Below are 18109 nucleotides of genomic sequence, written 5' to 3'. Positions count from 1 at the left end.
CAGGCAACCAGCCAGAAATGGTCTCCAGTGTGGTCCAGGACAGGAACACATAATATGGCCCATTTAAAACCTAAATCACAATCCTGATTAGCAGAGAGAATGGGCAGGAAGTGTTGGATTAAGAGAAATAGACTTGACTGCAGGATGCAGTCATTATCTCCCACCTCTCCCTGTCCCTTGGGTTTTAATTGAAAGATAAAATGGGCACAGGGAAAGAGACAGGATGGGCAGAAAGATGAGAAGCCCCAGAATGAGAGGACTGGCCTTTCCCTCCGCTGAACTCCGCTCTAGTCTTTGCTGTTCTCCTGCCTTAAAGGCCCATGTACTAAAGGAGGATCAAAATGCTGGGGGATTATCTTGCGCTTTCCCATCAGCATGTGGGGTGCTGTCCTTGGTGCTGAACACACACACACACACACACACACACACACACACACACACACACACGACTGTTTCTCCTTGGGTCCTGCCCTGATGCTCCACCTCTCCGTCCACTCTGATGGGGCACATCCAAGTTGCCCTCAAAGCCTGTTTTAGTTTTGACCTGAGAGGTTTGATCTCTGGCTTACGGAAAGCCTCTGTTTGGATCCAGCAGATGACTTTGGGGTCTTTTGGTCCCTGAATGTTTTGCATCATGTAAAAAACTCTCATAGTGTCCCTCCTGTGCTCCACTTGCCCCACTCCACACACACACACTCAGGAACCACCCACTTAGTCCAAATGGTCGTGTGACAGATGGGGAAACAGAGCCAGGAGCCAGAGTGACGGTCATGAGGCTCTGGAATCCTGTCTTTCCACCTTCCCCCCACACCGTGTTGCTACCTGGAGGTTTCCCAGATGCTGTCTCCCCTGCAGTTTGCAACCCCAGTGGCAGGCATGTTATCACGAGACACCAACCATGTGCCATCTTGAATTGCTCTTTCCATTTCGGGGACTTGCTCTCCAAGGCAGGGACTACAGCTTCAGGCCTTTTGTGTCCACACAGGCAGGCCCCAGCTGTGTTGATGCCCTTATATGGACAGGTAATAGGGGCAGAGGAGTCAGGGAGGGCGTCCTTGGGGAGAAAGGAGAGAAATCGTGTCCATTGTTTAAAAGGATAGCCTTCCTGGTGAGCTCCCCTGGGAACCCTGTCCAGGAAGTGAAGAATCCACATTCACCCCAGGCTTGCCTCTTGATGCCCGTGATGGAATCTATGGAGCAACATTCTGCCCTGAGATGGAGAGAGCAGCAGAGATTGCACCTCCTGCTTTTCCATTGCCAAGAGCTGGGCCCCGTATAGCCCAGCTGCTCTATGACTGATAGCATGCCAGCTCTTGGGCTTTCAGGACAGGATCCAGGGCCAAGGGCTGCCACCCTTGCCTCAGCATGACCTCCTGCAGCACACAGGCCGGGCAAGTCTGGACTGGCATGCCCCAGAATTCTCCAGTTGGAACTTCACCCATGACACTCCTGATAATGGGGAGAGTCCTCCTGCTGTTCTGTACCCTATTTAGCCAGTTTCTGCCTCATTTATAACACACAGCACAGCCCACAGTTGTTATCACACACACCCACACACACATGCACGTGATCAAGCAAAAATCACTATGCAGCTGGGTATTCACAAGGAAAACCAGCCGTGCAGAAGAATTCACTGTTTTTCACGACCCTGGATTTGGCACATCCACCCTGGGCAGGGACACCCTCTCACCTTGTTGCACTCTTCTGCATGGAGACCCCCTTTCTTACACACAACTCCATTACCCTCTTTTCTGGTGTCTGCTGCAGGTGATGGACCCCTACATCAGCTCCACCATCCCAAGCATAGGTTCAGAGAAGCCAAATATACCACAGAGGGTGGAGGTGTTCCTGCCTATGGAAACCTCTGCTGTGGGGTCAGGATTTGCCTGAGGGGGTGTAACTGCGTGTGTTGTGGTTAAGACAGAGACTCTGGGCCTGGCTGCCTGTGTTCCCATCTTGGGAACTAGCTCCATGAATGTGGAAGAGTTCACTGTACCTCTATTTTATCATCTAGAAAATGGGGATAATGATGGTGACATTGTCTTCCTAGGACAGTGAGGAGTGTGACGTGCCTGATGGTGCTGTGTTGGTGTCCGTTACTGCCACCATCTGCATTCTTGGCCCTTCTACGAGTCTGTCCTGCCCTGAGTCGGGCACGGCTGTGGGGCCCTCCGAGACTGGGCTTGTCTCCCTGGCCATGGGCAGCCTGTTCCATTTTCTTTTCCACGTGGCTTAAAGTGCTCATTATCTCTCTGTGATGGGTTCTGGGAGCGGCACGGCTCATCCTGGCATGGGTCCCCCTAATTGCCAGTAAAAGGAGCTCTTGTGGAGGATTCGGTGGTGTTTGAGTGCTAAAAACAGTCCACTGGAAGGTGATGGTTTGTGATAAGCTTCTCAGAACCTTGGCTCTCTGCAACCTGGGGGCAGGGGCTGCGCGATGGCAGGGCTGGGGAGGAGGCTGACCAGGAGTCAGGGAGGAAGGGGAGGTCTTTTCCCACTGTTTAAAAGGACAACTTTCCCAGGTTATCCTGAGAGGAAGCAATGCTCAGAGAAAAGCCGCAGTCACCAAGGCCAACCGTGTAACTGCAAACCAGAGAGTGTCCCTAAGACGCCAGCAAGGCTTTGATGGAGAGCTCTCAGGGCCTGGCCCGCTGGCCCGCACTAACAGTGAATGAATGATTTAGGTCCCAAGGATAGGATGAGTGTTGAATGGGAAGGAGGACCCACCAAAAAGTGAAGTCAGGGTTCCCACCACGGAGGGGATGGCATCACTTGGGGAACAGGGTGCTGAATGACTGTTTCCCAAAGGGGGTTCCATGGAACCCTAGTTCTGCAAAATTTTCTGTGGAATAAAAAGGAAGGGTAGAGTAGGTTTCCAGCCAAATCAAGGTTGGGAAATAATTCATGCTATACTTCTACCTACTTGAAGAGTCAACATCTATCAAAGACCAGAAAAGACACTGAAAGGTTCTGCAATAAAAACTTAGTATCTTTTTGCGGGGGGTGGGGTACTAGGGATTACATTCAGGGGCACTTGACCACTGAGCCACATCCCTAGCCCTGCTTTGTATTTTATTTAGAGCAAGGTCTCACTGAGTTGCGAACAACATCTCGCTTTTGCTGAAGCTGACTTTGAACTCATGATCCTCCTGCTTTAGCCCCCAGAGCCACTGGGATTACAGGCGTGGGCCACGGCACTTAATATATGAACAATTCATTTCTCGTTAACCTCTTAACCATCTTTCAACTCAATGTGTTTCCAAACATTTGATTAAGAAGCCTTTCAAACTCCCCCTACCCCTAAAGTTCTTTCAAACATAGAGCAAAACGAGGGCCATGTTTCTAAAAGAGTATTCTGGACCATTCCGCCACACTAGATGTAAACCACCACACTCCCTGCCGGTGGCCCCCCACCTCCAGGTGGTCCTGATGCACACCAAAATTTGGGAGCCTACCAACATTTGGGAGCCCGGGAGCCAGGAGCCTGGTGTTTCTAGAGCACCCCAGGGAGCTCTGTGGGGGAACTGGCAGGAAGGGAGTGAGCCCCCTGCAGTGCGTGTGAGCTGCTGGGATCCTACAGCTGGGGCCTGAACCTGGAGGCAGCTGCAGAGCTGCAGGTGGGAAGGCCTGGACTCACCCTGGCAGGAAGAAAGGCTGTGCAGGGGTGTGGAGGGACCTCCCCTGGCGCTGCTCAGTCAGGGTGACGGTGTAACTGGTTTACACGGCAGTGTCTGTGTGTGGGGTGTGTATACATGTGTGCTGTATAGTGTGTGTGTCTGTGTGTGTGAGCATGTGTGCACATCCTGGAGTGAGAACGACCCCAGTCACTCAGAACCTAAGGCTTCAGGCTGGTGGTACTCCTTTTACCCCTGAAGCCCAGGAAAGTTAAGAGACCAGCCTGAGACCCAGAGGACCAGCAGGTGCTCTCTCCCAACAGCCCCTTTGCCATGCCAAGGCCACAACCCACCTCTGAGTCCTTATTACCTCCTGCCTTCCTCTGGGTGCCGAGCACTGGGCCCTTCCCCTGGGAGGCTGGGCCTCGAAACCTTTTTTTAGGCCTTTTGTGTTCCTGTCCTCAGGCTAAGTAAAGGCTGGGCCTTCTAGCCAATTGCTCACCCTCTCTGGAAAGCAGTTTGTGCCCACCATGAGGGTCTGGGCCATCCAGCAGTGTGCAGTGCAAGGCTGGGGGAGGGCAGCCTGCTCGTGAGCTCTGCCCGAGCTGGAGAAAGGTGAAGAGAATTCAAAACAACACTCCCTCCCATTAGGAGGCTTCTTTGCCCAGGTGCAGGGCTGGGAAGTGGGGGAGCAGGGGGGGAGTGGGGGAGGGAGTAAGGGTAGGTACCCGAGCCTGTCTCTGCTTCTTTCCTAGCAGGAGACAGTAAATACAGAACAGGTATATCTGTGCTCACCTTTCCTCTCCACCCCAGGCTCGTCCAGTGGCCTGATGGGTAGGCGCCAGGGTGATGTTGGCCCTGGTCTAGTCAGGTGGGTGGCATCCAGTCACATTTGGAGGCACCAGGAGTTAGGACTTAAACATATGAGTTTTAGGGGGACCCAGTTCAGCCCATAACAATTATTAAGGAGCACTTGTGGGGTCCCTGGTCCGTCCTGAGCAGGTCTAGTGTGGGTGATATTGGAGACCATCAGCTCACCGGCCCTGCGGCCCCCAGTGCGCACTCTCCAGCCGCCTGGTGGCTGAGTCCTGCTGTGAGCCCTTCCCTCTGCTTGCCTGATCCAGGAATGCTTTCCTCCCCGGCTCAGGGGAGTCCTCCCAGTCCTCCTGGGGCAAGCCTTAGCCTGCTGCAGCCTGAGTCAGAGCAGATCACACTGTATTGTGATTTTTCATTCCGTGTGTGTCATCACACACCATCTTTGTGGGCAGGGCCTGGACTTCTCTACCTTTGTGTCTTTGGTGTCTGCCCAGGTTCAGGTCCAGAGCTCATCCAGTGTGTGAGCTAGTGGCCCTGAGAAATGGTGGGTCCAGGGCCAGTCCACTCAGGGTGGATATCAGTAGAATCCAGTCCTACAGAAAGGTCCTCAAAATGAAGACTGGGCACTCGCCCAGGAATCTAAGAAGGAGGTCACCACACACATAGAGGAGTGTTCATATCATCCATGTACAACTCAGTGGACTCTCACAAACTGAACCCACCCCTGTGATGAGCACCAGATGAAGAAACAAAGTTACAATCCCCAGAACCGCCCCCCACCGGGCGGTTCTCCTCCATTTACCCTTGGAGTCCTGTCACTGTGGGTGAGTTAGTTTGCCTGGTGTTGAACTTCATATAACTTGAAACATACACCCAGGACTCTCTTGGGTCTGGATTCTTTGGTCTCACATTTGGTTTGTGGGATTTACTTATGTGGTTGCGTGTTGTTTTAAATTGTCTATTCTCACTGCTGTGTGAAATATTTCAGTCTGAATGAACCATGATTTGCTTAAACCTGACCGACTGTTGGTAGGTGTCCGGGTGGATTCCAGCTTGGAGCTGTTAGGGATAGCGCTTCTCGACCCTTTTATGTCTTTTGGGGAACATCCGTGCACATTTTGGTTGTGTCTATACCTGGGAGTGACTTCCTGGATCACAAGACAGCTTGAGTGGACACAGTACTGTCCTTACAGAGTGACCATAGAAACCAGACAGTCAGGGGAGGAGGGATGAAGGATGTCAGGAACAGAGTCAGAGAGTTGGAGAATGTGCTGGGAAGATCATCAGCACAGGGCAGAGAAACTGAGTCACAGAAGCTGCATGAGCAGAGTGTCCTGTCTGTGGGGGGGACCGTGTAGGAACCTGGAGGATGAAGACGGCAGCAGTTGACTTAGTGGGAACTTCAGTCACTGGTGCAGCCTGGTCTGGGGGCTTCTCAGGAGGTAGCCTTAACCCAGAAAATTCAGCCCCTCTGTGGACCCTCCACTGCCCTGGCTACGTGGAGCCCCTGGCTGGCTGGGAGTGGTGACAGCTTATCTGTGGGCCGTACACGCTCCTGCTGGGTTCAGAGGCTGCGGGGAAAGCACCCTGAGACTTGGGCCCCCTGTGCCTGGCCGCAGCCTCCATTAAACCCTGTTGAAGTGAGGGTCCGTGCCTCGGCGGAGGCCTGCAGTCGCCAGCAGCGTTCTGGTTCTCAGTGGTTCACCAGCTGGACACCCACTTAGGTGGCTCTCTCTAGCCTCCAGGCCACCTAGGGTGGCCAGCCATGGGGGACAGGGGACCTCTGCCACCCTCCCAGGCTCAGGCCTTGGGGAGGCCTTCTGCCCACTTGGTTTTTGGGTCCTGGCCAAACAAATAACATCGGTCCCTTACTCCGTCTCTTCCAGAATGGCAGCAAGGACAGCACTCTGGACATGCTGGGCACAGACATCTGGGCTGCCAACACCTTTGATTCCTTCAGGTAACGTCCTCGTCCTCCTTTGTCTGCAGTGAGGGGCTCCGGCTGAGACCCCGGCTGATGTGCCCTCTGTCCTGCCCGGGCTCCCAGGACGTCATTGCTGGTCGTCCCCTGATGGAGAAGTGGAGGCAGATGCTGTGACGTAGAGGAGATGAAGCTGGGGAGGAAGGAGGGCGGAGCGGAGGGTCAAACGGAGAGAAAGGAGGGAGAGCGTCAAAGGGGAAGAGAGGAAGGGCGTCAGAAGCAGAGAATCCAGGGCAGGAGGGAAGACAGAAACAGCCTGGGAGGGGACAGAGGGGACCCAGGAGCCCAAGAGCCCAGGGGAGGGGCATGTGTGGAGGACGGACAGTGAAGGGCAGCCCCACCCCACCCGAGGAGCCTGGGGAAGAGGAGTGAGTGGCTCCGAGGAGTTGGCCGAGGGAAGGTGCCCCTGAAGGGCTTGCTGGGGACGTCCTGCCTGGGGTCCACCTCTCCTCTGAGGGGTAATGGCCTTGGGCCACAGATGACAGGGTTCCCTAGCTCATCGCTGCCCAGAGCTGCCCAGCTTCGGGCACCCCCCAGGCCCACCTGGCTGGGGTGCCGACTCACCCAGCAGGGAAGCTCCCTGGGATGGGAGGAACCCACGGAGCTGACCCCTGCTGGCCTCGTCACATCAGAGAAGCTTTGACGCCATTTAAGCCACTTATCAGAGGCTCTGGTGACAGGATTTTGCACCCCCCACTTCTCTCTAGCATTCCTCAAATGTAGGCATGAAACGAACCCTGAGGTTGCAGGGGACCCCAGGGGGTGGGTACCAGGCCCACACTCCTGTTAGGGAACATGCATTTTCCTGTGGCGGGGTTCAGCAGGCCAGGGCTGGGCACCTCAGGCTCTGTTCTGAGTGGGGGTCTGTCCTGGCCCCTGCCCTCAGCGAATGGGTGTCTCCCTACTTGCACCCCCTCTTATGGAGGACGCTGCCTCCTGGCTCAGCCTCCTGCCTGATCCTCAGTAACCGGGCTCCTTCCCCTGCCTCTCATTTCTCACCCTCCCTCGCCCTCTAGTGGTGCCACCTGGGACCTGCAGCCTGAAAAGCTGGACTTCACCCAGTTCCACCGGAAGGTCCGACACACGCCCAAGCAGCCAGTGCCACACATCGACCGCGAAGGGTAAGGGCGGCCACGGGCTCCTCCAGTAGGGCTGGGTGGAGTGGGGGCAGGAGTGTCGGTGCCCAAGTGGGGACTTTGTCCTGCCGCCTGAGGACACACAGGTGGTTAATGTCCAAGGTGCCCTCCCTGTCTGGCCCCAGAACAGCAGGCTCTCTCCAAAGTGCCTCCAACCCTCCCAGTCCCTCCAGCCCACAACGCCTGACTGTCCACAGAGGCCCTATTGTCCCTAACCCCGTCCAGTGGGTCTTGAACGTGAGCGTGCGTCCGTACCACCTGGGGGCTTACTGAAACTGTGCCGGTCCAGAGGGTCTGGAGGGCAGTTGCTGGGAATTCGATGACCAGTTCCCAGGGGGTGCTGCTGCGGCTGACCCCACCTTGGGAGCCACTGGAGTAGAGGCAGACTTCACACTGGTGCGTCTCGCCACCCCAGCCCCCCTCAGCTCCATGCATCAGTGTGGCCTTCCTTTTAAAAGGTGGGCGCAGGGCCTGGGCTGCCCTTGGGACATAAAGGTGTCTCCAGCCACCCGGTGGTGTGGGACAAATGTCTGCTGCTTCTAATTTTTATCCAAGTAAAATTGAGGTAATGTAAAATCAACTCTGAAAGGGGGCAGTTCAGTGGCATTTAGCATATTTACAGTGTTCTGCAGCCACCGCTCTGTCTAGTTCCAAAAGTCTTTCTTCACCTCAATATAAAACCTCATACCCATTAAGCAATCCCTCCTCATCCCATCCCCTCCCTGGCCCAGCCCCTGGCAACCACCAATGGGCTGTTTCTAGGAAGTGGCCTTTTCTGAATCAGTGGAATCCTATGAGGCCTGTTGTGACTAACTTTTTTCACTCAGTGTCATGTTTTTGAGACTCATCTGCCTTGGAGCATGTATCAGTCTTCATTCCTTTTCATGGCTGAATACTATTCCACCGCATGGCTATTTGTTTACCCATTCCCCTGCCGGTGGATATTCGGGTTGTCTCCACTCTTTGGCTTTTGTGAATAACACTTCTGGGAACATTCATGTCCAAGTGTCCGGTCAAGTCCCTGCTTTTTATTCTTCTGGCAGCTAACCTAGGAGGGGAATAGCTAGGTCATGTGGTAGTTCTACATTTAACTCTTTCAGGAACTTCCAGAATTTTCCAAAGCAGCGGGATATTTTATATTCTCAGGAGTAATATACAAAGGTTACAGCTGTCCCACATCCTTGTCCTCACTTATTTCTGCCTTGGGGGGATGTCTGTTTTCAGGAGAGGGGTGGCATTTCCCTGGGCAGCTCCAGTGTCTCCCATGAAGCTGTGGCTGGTGAGACCAGTGGGGAAACTGAGGCCCAGGGGGGATCGGTAATGGCGCGACCTCGCAGAGTGCAGGTGCCATGGGCATGCGTGCTGAACTCCAGCTTTCTGGAGCTTTCCGGAGCTTTCCGGAGCTTTCCGGAGTGTCGGCATCCACTCAGACAGTAACCACTTCCCTATCAGGCAGCATTCGGCAGGAGTGATAAGTGACCACCCAGGCGGGAAGGTTCCCTGTGCTGAGTGGACCCTCCTGAAGCCCGAGTAGCAGGCTGCACCTGCTCCCCCCGAGGCCTGGACTCCCCTCCAGCTTCACCCACCCCCCAGCAGCCAGCCAGAGCGGCTGAGAGTGAGCTGGACTCTCCCCAGGACACTGGCTCTGGTGGGATTCTGTCACTCCCAGGCACGCAGGGCATGTGGGGCGTCATCCTGTGGCCACCTTGTGGCCAGGCCAGGAATTGTGTCCCCCTCGGAGTCCTACCATAATGGGGATGGACTCAGCGAGTCCAGTCCCCGCAGCCTCCCTCAGCAGCAGGGTCCACTCGGTTGCCAAGGCTTCCCACAGCCCGTGTTTCCATGGAGGGACAGGAATTGGAGCAGGCTGTTGCCGTGGAAACCCGTTGACAGTGGTGACTCAGCCGTTCTGCTGCCACCTCCTGCCCTCCACACCTGCAGAGGCCTGGGACCCCATCAGGAGGGCCAGCCCTCCCTGCACCCCCACTGCCCAGCCCAGGGCCGCTGAGTGACGCTGAAAGGCCCTGCCCCAGGTGCACGGGGCTGGAGGCTGGCGTGGGCCTGGAGCCCAGTGCTCGCTGGAGAGCCCCAGGTGAATTCTGCCCCAGGGTGGCCCAGGGAGGGGTGTCATCCATTCCTGCTGGGCCCAGTCCCCAGGGCCTTCTCCCCACAGCCCTGGCACCTGCAGAGCATAGGCGACTGCTAGCAGTTGGTGCTTTCACGGGCCAGCCCGCTGCTGCCCTGCAGATTGATGAGCTCAAAGATGGTGGGGTAATCGGCCTTGCTCTGCCTCCTCATCCTCCCCAGCACTGCCCGGTGCAGGGCAGAGAGAACTGCCTGCTTCTTTCCCCTCCTGACGCCCGGCCACCCCAGCCCCACCTGTCCAGCCTGGGCTGCCCCTGGGGACCTCCTCGCTCCAGCTCCCCGTGCCCTTGGCCTGCCCACCTGGACCCTGGCCCCGCCAGCTCAAGGACTGAGGTCTAGCAGCCCTGCTGCTCTGGGGTTCCTGCAGTGCCCTCTTGGGCCCCTGGCGGAGCTCTGGCTGCTGTGCCACGGGGCTGAGTCCCCCACCAGTTGAGGGCATGTTTATCCCAGGCCCCACCCCCAGCCCAGAGCCTGGCTCGGAAGCCCTTGATGGGTAGAGAGGGAAGGTTCCAGAGCCGGCCCAGGGCACACTCTGTTCTGCTCTTCGCCCCAGGCCTTGGCTGGCTTGGGCTGCCAGATTCTCTTCCTCTGGATTTCGGGGCTCCTCTGGCCACAGGCTTTAGTGACGCCTGTCTCCTACCGCCCCCTAGTGGTGCTCAGGCTCACAGCCCTAATAGGTTCGGTCAGGACCTGCTTTACCAGGCGCCCTGAGCTGTAGGAAGGAGGAATGCGTCTAGTTTATTTTTGTTGACAGCGTCCAAAACAGAAGAGATGCTTGGTAAACATGTAAACTGATGAACCAGTGAGTCAGGAATCCGAGGACTGCCTTAACTCTGCAGCTGGAGAGGCTGTCCCCAGCCACTGTGTAGCGTTGTGGTAAAACTCACCACGCACCAGCCCCGAGCCACCCTGTTCCAGGTGCTTATCACACAGTGGTTAAAACACCGCAGCCCAGAGAGGCAGGAGCTGAGATCTTCTCAGGGTCAGGTGGGGAGGCTAGGGAATGTGGAGGAACTTGCCCAAGGCCGGGGAGGCCCCAGAGTCTGTGCTCTTAATTGGTCACCTTGCTTCTGCTCCACCCCATATCAAGGACAGCAGCAGAAGCGGCCACAGCACCAGGGACACATTCGCCCTATTATTTACCTTTATTATAATTTCATTTCATTTATTACCTGTGTTTACTATTTATATATGAAATGTTATATATACATGAGGATGCATGTATGTATGTGGATTCTTTTATCAGGCCAAGTTCTAAGCACCTAAGCACCGATCTATTAACTTAGTCTTCCAAACTCTTTATGATTTGAGGCAGTACCATTATCCCCATTTTACAAATGAGGACACTGAGGTAAGGAGAGCTTAAGTCACTTGCACAAGGTCACCTGGTTGTGGCCAGAAAACCCTGCCGTCTGGTGCCAGAATCTGCAAACTTCAATATGCAAGAACTAGACCTTTGGCCAGTGACTTGGGTCCAGCTCCCTGGCCTGAGAGCACACCCACCCACGGAGCAGAAAGCAACACCAGAGCAGGCTTTCTTGGCTGTCCTGAGGTCAAACCAAGGAGGAAGGACGTTCCACTGATCTCCTGCCAATCGCTGCCAGCCTGTGTCACTTTTGGAAAGTTGCTTAGTCTCTCTGTTGCCTGATTTTTCCTTCGGGGCAGTGAAGCAAGATGGAAGCACTCTTGCAGGGCGTTATGAGGACTCCGGGGTGTTCATTAGCCAAGAGTTTGGCATCTTTGCCTGGAGGGTCAAGGGCGCCCTGATTCCTCTCACCTCCCTGCAGTAGGATGTGCATGGAGGGCGGAAGACCTTCATCCCAAGGCCACTTCCTAGGCTGGTTCTGCAGGTCCCTCCCTCCCGTCCTGCTGTCCTGTGGCCGGGCTGGGACACGATGCGTGATGGCCCCTGCTTGCAACGCCTTTCTGTCTTTTCTGGCCTAGGTGTGGAAAAGGGAAACTGGAAGATGGGGATGGCATCAACCTGAATGACATTGAGAAGGTCCTCCCGACCTGGCAGGTAGGTGCAGGGGCAGGGTCTCTAACCCAGCCTCTCAGTCCTGCTCTCCGCCTGGGCGGGGTCTTGCTTCAGCAAGGAGTCACCTGCATGTACAGCAGGAGCCAGGGGGCAGGGGCAGGTGCTCGCCGTGGACCAGGGTGTCCAATGGGACAGCGTATGTGACAGCATGCTCTTGGTGATGCCGTGGGCAGCCTGCTGGGGGGCAGGCTTGATGTCCTCTAGACGAAATGGGCCATGTGCCGGCAACTCAGCCAACTTGGAAGTTTGGCCGCCTTGACCTGAGGCCTCCGAGGGCGGGCACCCTGCGGGGTGTTCAGGTGCGCTGCTGGGCCTCAGTGGGCCCGGGCTATCTTTAGGCTTCTGAAGAGTGGAGCTGTCCACTGTGAAGAGTCCAGCTGTCTGCTGTGCTTGCTCATTTTGTCATCGGTTGGGCTCCTTTCCCAGAATGGGGCCAGGCTCTGGGACAAAGAGGACTGGCTCAGCAGTGGGGCGGCGAACCAGGTCTGCAGCTCCCTGAGTGCTGGACTTTGAGCAGAAATAGCTGCTCCAGGTATGGGGCAGGGCCTGCTGCAGGGCAGTTAGAGTAGTAGACCCTCTGAAGGGACAGCCTGCCACCAACCTCCAAGCTGTCGTCACCCTGCCCTGCTCGCTCCTCAACTTTGATGCTTGCCCATTTGCTCTTCCTGTCCCTGTCCCCTTTCCTGTCTCTGCTCAAGCCTGGGCCCTGGCAGTGAGTCACCCCTGACGCCATGCTTCACTCCTGACAGGCCAGGTGTGGGCTCTAAAGACCTGGAGGCTTGTTGTTCTGTTGAATTTGGAAGTTCTTCATCCGTCACTGCTCATCCCTCCCCAGCCTGGGGCTCCGACTATGTGTCCGCCCTGCTTTTTCCTGTCTTCTTGGTGTCACCAAAGCTCCCGTTATTCCTGGTACTTTAATTGTGGATAGTTCCTCTGGCTGAGTCTTCAAGTTCACGCGTCTTTTCTTTTTGGTGTCCAATCTACTGTTGACCCCATCCAACGTGCTGCTCACTGTACATCCTCGTTTTTCATCTCTGGACGGTCCCCACAGACCTTTTCTCATCCCTTCCGTTTCTCATGGCTTGTCCTGTCTGGGTGAGCCCAGGGAAGTCACAACTGCTGTAATGTCCTCCTCTGCTCATTCTGTCATCTGTGTCATTTCAGTCTGTTTCTATTCATTGATTTTTTTTTTCCTCCTGGTTGGGGATCATAGTTTTCTTTGAAGGTCTGGTAATTTTATATGAGATGCTAGATCTTAGGAGCTTAACCCTGTTGGGTGTTAAGTTTGGTAGTTTTGTGGGTTGGTTGGTAGTCCTTTAAATATTTGGGGCTTTATTCTGGAACAGTCAAGTTACTCCGATACAGTCTGATCCTCCTAGGACTTACTTTTAAGCTGGTCAGGGAAGAAAGACTAGTTTAAGGCCAACTTTGCACCACTGCAGAGTCAAAGGGCCCTTCTGAAGTTGCTGGCTGATGCCTGTGGCTTAGGGGGTGTTTTTTGCCCTGACTGGGGGAGCACAAACTGTTTCCAGCCCTAACTGGTTCCATTTCTTTGGGCCTTGGAAACATACACACACACAAATTTATACTCAGCCGAAGACTCAAGGGCCTGCATCTTTCTGGATTTCTCCTTCTGTATGGCTCTCTCCTCTCTGGAACTCTGCCTTGGAAATTCTAGTTCCTTGGGCTCCCTGGAGTGCAGTGAGACCACCAGCTCTGCTTGGACTCCTCTCCCTGCATAGCGAACTCTAGACTCTCTTTGTGCAGTGGACTGGGTCACACACCGTGGTCACCTCAATACAAAGGACATGTGGTGACTTTGTGGTGGACAGACCTGGAGGCTCCACTTGGCCGGGTGGTCAGGGTTAACACTCTCAGTGGCGGGATTGGTGGGTGCCTGTGTCTCTGAGGCACTGCACTGAGAAAACGCAACATCGTTTCTGAGACTTTTCTTCCAAGAAAGCCCAGCCTGGGTGTGGTCCAGAGGAAACAGGACTCTCAGGCTGCCTGGACATGAAGGGCAGGACGAGGCTGAGGAAGTCTTCCAGACCGTGGGAGCCTGGAGAGGCGGATGACTAAGTGCATCGCGTGCCCCTTGCTGAAGTCCTGGACAGAGGGGGGAGTCGAGATTGTGCTGGGGCAGAGGATGGGAATGGGGTCTGTGAGCCGGAGGGTGGTTTTGCTTGCAGGACAGTCTCCTGACCTGATAGCTGTGTGACGATCATGTAGGCAAGTGTCCTTGTCTTTGAGAAAGACGTGCTAGAATCTTTGAAGGATCGGGGCCTCATTTCTGCAGTTTGTCCTCAGATAGTTTAGAAAAAGGTCACAGGGTGGTGGGTAGATGCAGGGAGGCAGCGAGGAGCACACCTGGTGAAGCATGAACCGGCCACGCAGGGAGATTTCCGTACTTTCCCGTGCATTTGGGGAGGGGACAGCATCAACATGGTGTGTGAGTGAGGGCGGTGTCAGCACAGGGTCTAGATTAATCGTCACTGCTAACGTAAAGCAGCCATGGCTCTAAGGGTGACAGGGTCAAATACTCCAAGTGACCACTTTCTCACTCCTGCCCTGAATGCCTGCAGCACTTGTGACTGATAGGACATATAAATTTGGAAAAGCACGTCTAGGTGAAGAACCAGGTGCCTTCTGCCCCAGGGGGGGTGTGCAGGTGGCCTCTGAGCCAGAGGCCTGGGAGCATGGGGGCCAGAAGAGAAACAGGTCTGACCACCTGCTCCTGTTGGGTGACTGTCCTGCTCTTTCAGGAAGCAGACTAGAGGGCAGAAGGGAAAGGACAGCTGGCCACTGGCCAGGCGAGAAGCAGCAGGGTGCAGGCCACACACTGAGTCCTTGACCCAGATGAAATGTGGCCACCAACGACCAGTCAGGGAGTCTTGGGCTCATTCCTCACCCTTATTCTGTCTCCGCTTCCTCCTGTGTCAGACGAGATGATAACCTTGCTACTCCATCAGGTGACTGGGAAGGCCAAGCTCGAGATTCATATGATGCTCTGCATCAATGCGCGCATATAATGGGCACCTGCTGTTGTTATTCTCAGGACTCAGCACTGTGAAGCCAGCCCCCACCTCTATGGGGCCCTCTTTGTTAGGAGGTGGGAGGAGGGAGCAATTCTCACCCCCACCCCGCTCCCTGTGGATGTTTCTGGTGAAGAGGGGCATTTCTGCTAGGGGCAGGTTGGATAATGAACCACACAGCTGCCACACACAGCTACGAAGGCCACGTGTGACTCTCTTCCTGTGTGACATCCAAGGCAGCTCAGAGAAGTTGGACCAGGGTCCAGGGAATCAGACTCCCAGGTGGGCCTTGGTCTACTCCTCCAGAAGATGCAGTTGGCCGGATCAGGGTCTGGAGGCCGTGGTGGCTGTGATGGGGAGCGGGGGGCGGAGTCTGGAGGGCCCCCTCCAGCTCACAAAAATCAAGAGTCCGCGAGGGCTTTCACTTGCAGAGATGGTTCTTCTGCTAAATCAGTTTTGAAAATTATTAGATGGAGGTCTCTCTGAGCCTTCATATTCTGGGGGTTTTTCTTCATTCAAGGAGCAGTAAATCAGCAAGCACCCTTGGTGCTCCAGGGCCCAAGCGTGATGCTCAGCTCTTGAGGCTGCTAGGAGAGGAGGTCATTGTCCTCATCTCCGTCTTCAGTCTATAGCACAGAGTGGAAGGGCTTTGACCTTCACACATGCACAACCAAACACGCACACACCATAGACACGCCACACACACACACAGGCACACATATGCACACACATACACAACCACACACAGACACGCATATTGGATGTATACCACCTACTATATGTACACATACATGTGTACCACATACACAACATCGCACACACACACACACACACAGAGACACACACACACACCATGCATTTTCATGAAAAGTTCAGAAAAACATCAGCAGACAGGTCCCCACAGCTGTGGCACTGGGCTGAGGCCACCGGGATTTCCTGGGAAGCTTGGAGGCCCTCTGCCGCCTGGGTCTCACCAGGGAGGCCCTCTGCCGCCTGGGTCTCACCGGGGACCCACTGCACTCGTTGTCTCTTGCTGCATAACAAATTGCTCAAAACTTGGTTGCTTTATTATTTGGGGAGCAGCTCAGCGGGTGGTCCTGTGCCAGGTTCTCTCCCTTGCGAGGCTGATGGCCAAGGCTGTGGTCATCAGAAGGCTTGCCTGGGCTGGAGGCCCTCTCCCGTGGTGGCTGTGTCCCGTGGTGGCTGAGGCCTGGAGGCCTGTCTCTTGCCATGGGGGCCTCGTCACAGAGCAGCTGCTTTCCCCGGAGCACAGGATGGGAGAGAAGGGGTGAGGGAGCGAGCCTCCGCCCAGAAGGGAAGGCCCCTTCCCAGAGGTGGCATTCGCCAGGCACAGGCGTGGTGGCATGGGCAGGTTCACCCCGAGGTGTGCACACCTGGAAGCCAGGATCCCTGGGGCCAGCCTAGAGGCTGGTGGCCACACCCACCGGATCATACCCAGAAATCTGTATCTTTAAAGCATTATGGGACGCTCCAACTAAGCAGGAGTTGCCAACTGCTCCTGCTCATGGCTGGACCACCCCTTGGGGGCGTTGGCATTTCATGTGGGCCCCACTAGGATGAAGGGGACAGGTCTCTCTATCCCAAAACACAGCTCTCTGAGCAAAATTTCAGGTTCTAGGAAAGCACGTTGGGATGGCCTTTCTGAGTGCCCACAGCCTTTCTGTAGGAGTCCTGGGCCTGGGCAGGGATGAGCCAGCTCCTGAGTCTCTCCCTGGCAGAAGTCAGGGTTTGCTCCCCCACCTTCTACCTGGAGGCAAGAAGAGGGGACGGAGCGGTGTGGCCTGCGCTCACTGCCACCCGCCCTCCACTTCCTCCCCTCAGAAGAAGAGAGCCGTGAGAGTCTGTCCTTCAGCTCTGTCCATCCCGGTCCTGTCCCCCAAGTCTCCTGACCCCATGGAGTCCCAGACCCCCATCTCTGGCCCTTTCTGTCCTTGTTGAGACTCTTCAGCAGTCAGGAGGCTTGGCGACTCCACCCGGGACACCTGCCTGGCCCCGTCCCTCATCCACCCCTGGCCCCCCACATGTCTTGGTCCTTCACCGTCTCTGCTGTCTCAATGCCGTTCCCTGTGCCTGGAATCCAGCTCACCCGCTCTCTGCCTGCTGGGCTCCTCGTGCTGGCCCAGGCCACTCTGCGAGACCCTCTCAGATGCACAGGTAGAGTCTGGGTGTCCATCTGCTGAGTTCCCCAGGCTCCCGTTCCCACCCCTATGTGATGGCTTCTGTCATGTCACAGCTTCCTGAGGGAAGGTCCCTTGTCAGCCCACCTGAGGGCCAAGGCCACGTGTCACTCATCTTTGGAACCCCAGCACGCGCCTTCTTGAATGGATACAGTTCCAAGTATCCTCCTAGGTGCATCTTGGAATCTGTCTGGTGGATGAGAGAAAGAGAGAGAGCGAGAGAGAGAGGAGAGAGAGGAGTTTTGTCTCCTGCATTGGGTCCATCTCTCTGCCTGCGGGTTTCTCTTGCTGTTTTCCAGCACAACTTTGACATCCAGCTGGCTCTGCTCTTGTTGGTGTGGTTTCTGTGATACTTCTTCTTTGACAAGATTTTCCCATCGTCTCCTGTGTTAGGATACTGTAGACCACCATGTTAAACAAATCTCACTGGCTTCATGCAAAGACTTTTATTTCTATCTTCCTGGAATCCTGAAGGTCTGACCCTTCTTTAGGGCCCTTCCTTGGGGCCTCAAGGATCCAGCTGGATTCCATCTGTGGCCCTGTCACTCAACCATGGCATCCAGGGAGCCTGGCAGGGGCAAAGAGTGAGCTGGAGGGTCATGCTTGGGGTCTTACATGCTTGGGCCCAGAAGTGTCAGTTTCAATCACAGCCTATTGGACAGTTAGTCACATGCCACGCCCAACTGTGGAGGGCTGCAGGAGTGAAGGTCACACGACTGTCCAGGGCCAGCAGATGCTTCCACTTGCTCACTTAGCTAGTCTTTGCAGGCGAGTGCTTTGCTCAAGCCTTGTAGAGAGAGAATTGCATAAGACAGAGCTCCCCATGAGGGCACGGTCCAGGGGAGGAAATGAGACCTGGATATGGACATCCATGCTGCTCTGTTGAGGCTCTCAGTACCTGAGCAGATGCTATGCCTTGTCCAGGTCAGAGGCCCTGTAAGGTCCTCTTGCTGCATGCTCCTCCTTCCTCCCCCAAACAACCGCCATCACTGATGCCTGGGGCTGGAATGAAGAGCAGAGGGCCCAGTGGCCCCTGGGCTTAACGCCTGCAGTAAATCTCCTGGGAGCTCTGACTTATCTCTCAGTGGGAGCTGCACACGGGGCTCCTAGGAGTGTGGGGTCATAGGAAGTGGTGCCTTCATTGGGGGT

At 55.4% G+C, this 18109-nt stretch overlaps 1 protein-coding gene across 3 annotated transcripts in view; it reads left to right on the top strand.

The window, feature by feature from the left end:
- The window catches only part of Ctif (cap binding complex dependent translation initiation factor), a 262414-nt gene that overhangs the window by 78031 nt on the left and 166274 nt on the right, over positions 1-18109 (top strand). For all 3 annotated transcript variants that reach the window (XM_026393788.2, XM_026393787.2, XM_077792243.1), the window contains 3 exons: positions 6317-6390; positions 7428-7532; positions 11637-11712. In XM_026393788.2, the coding sequence (XP_026249573.1) occupies positions 6317-6390; positions 7428-7532; positions 11637-11712 (255 nt within the window). The remainder of the gene's footprint in view (positions 1-6316; positions 6391-7427; positions 7533-11636; positions 11713-18109) is intronic.

The sequence above is a fragment of the Urocitellus parryii genome, chromosome 13, assembly GCF_045843805.1.
Source record: "Urocitellus parryii isolate mUroPar1 chromosome 13, mUroPar1.hap1, whole genome shotgun sequence".
Classification (NCBI taxonomy): domain Eukaryota; kingdom Metazoa; phylum Chordata; class Mammalia; order Rodentia; family Sciuridae; genus Urocitellus; species Urocitellus parryii.
Note: the sequence above shows the minus strand (reverse complement) of the source record. Positions and strands in the feature narration are given on the sequence as shown.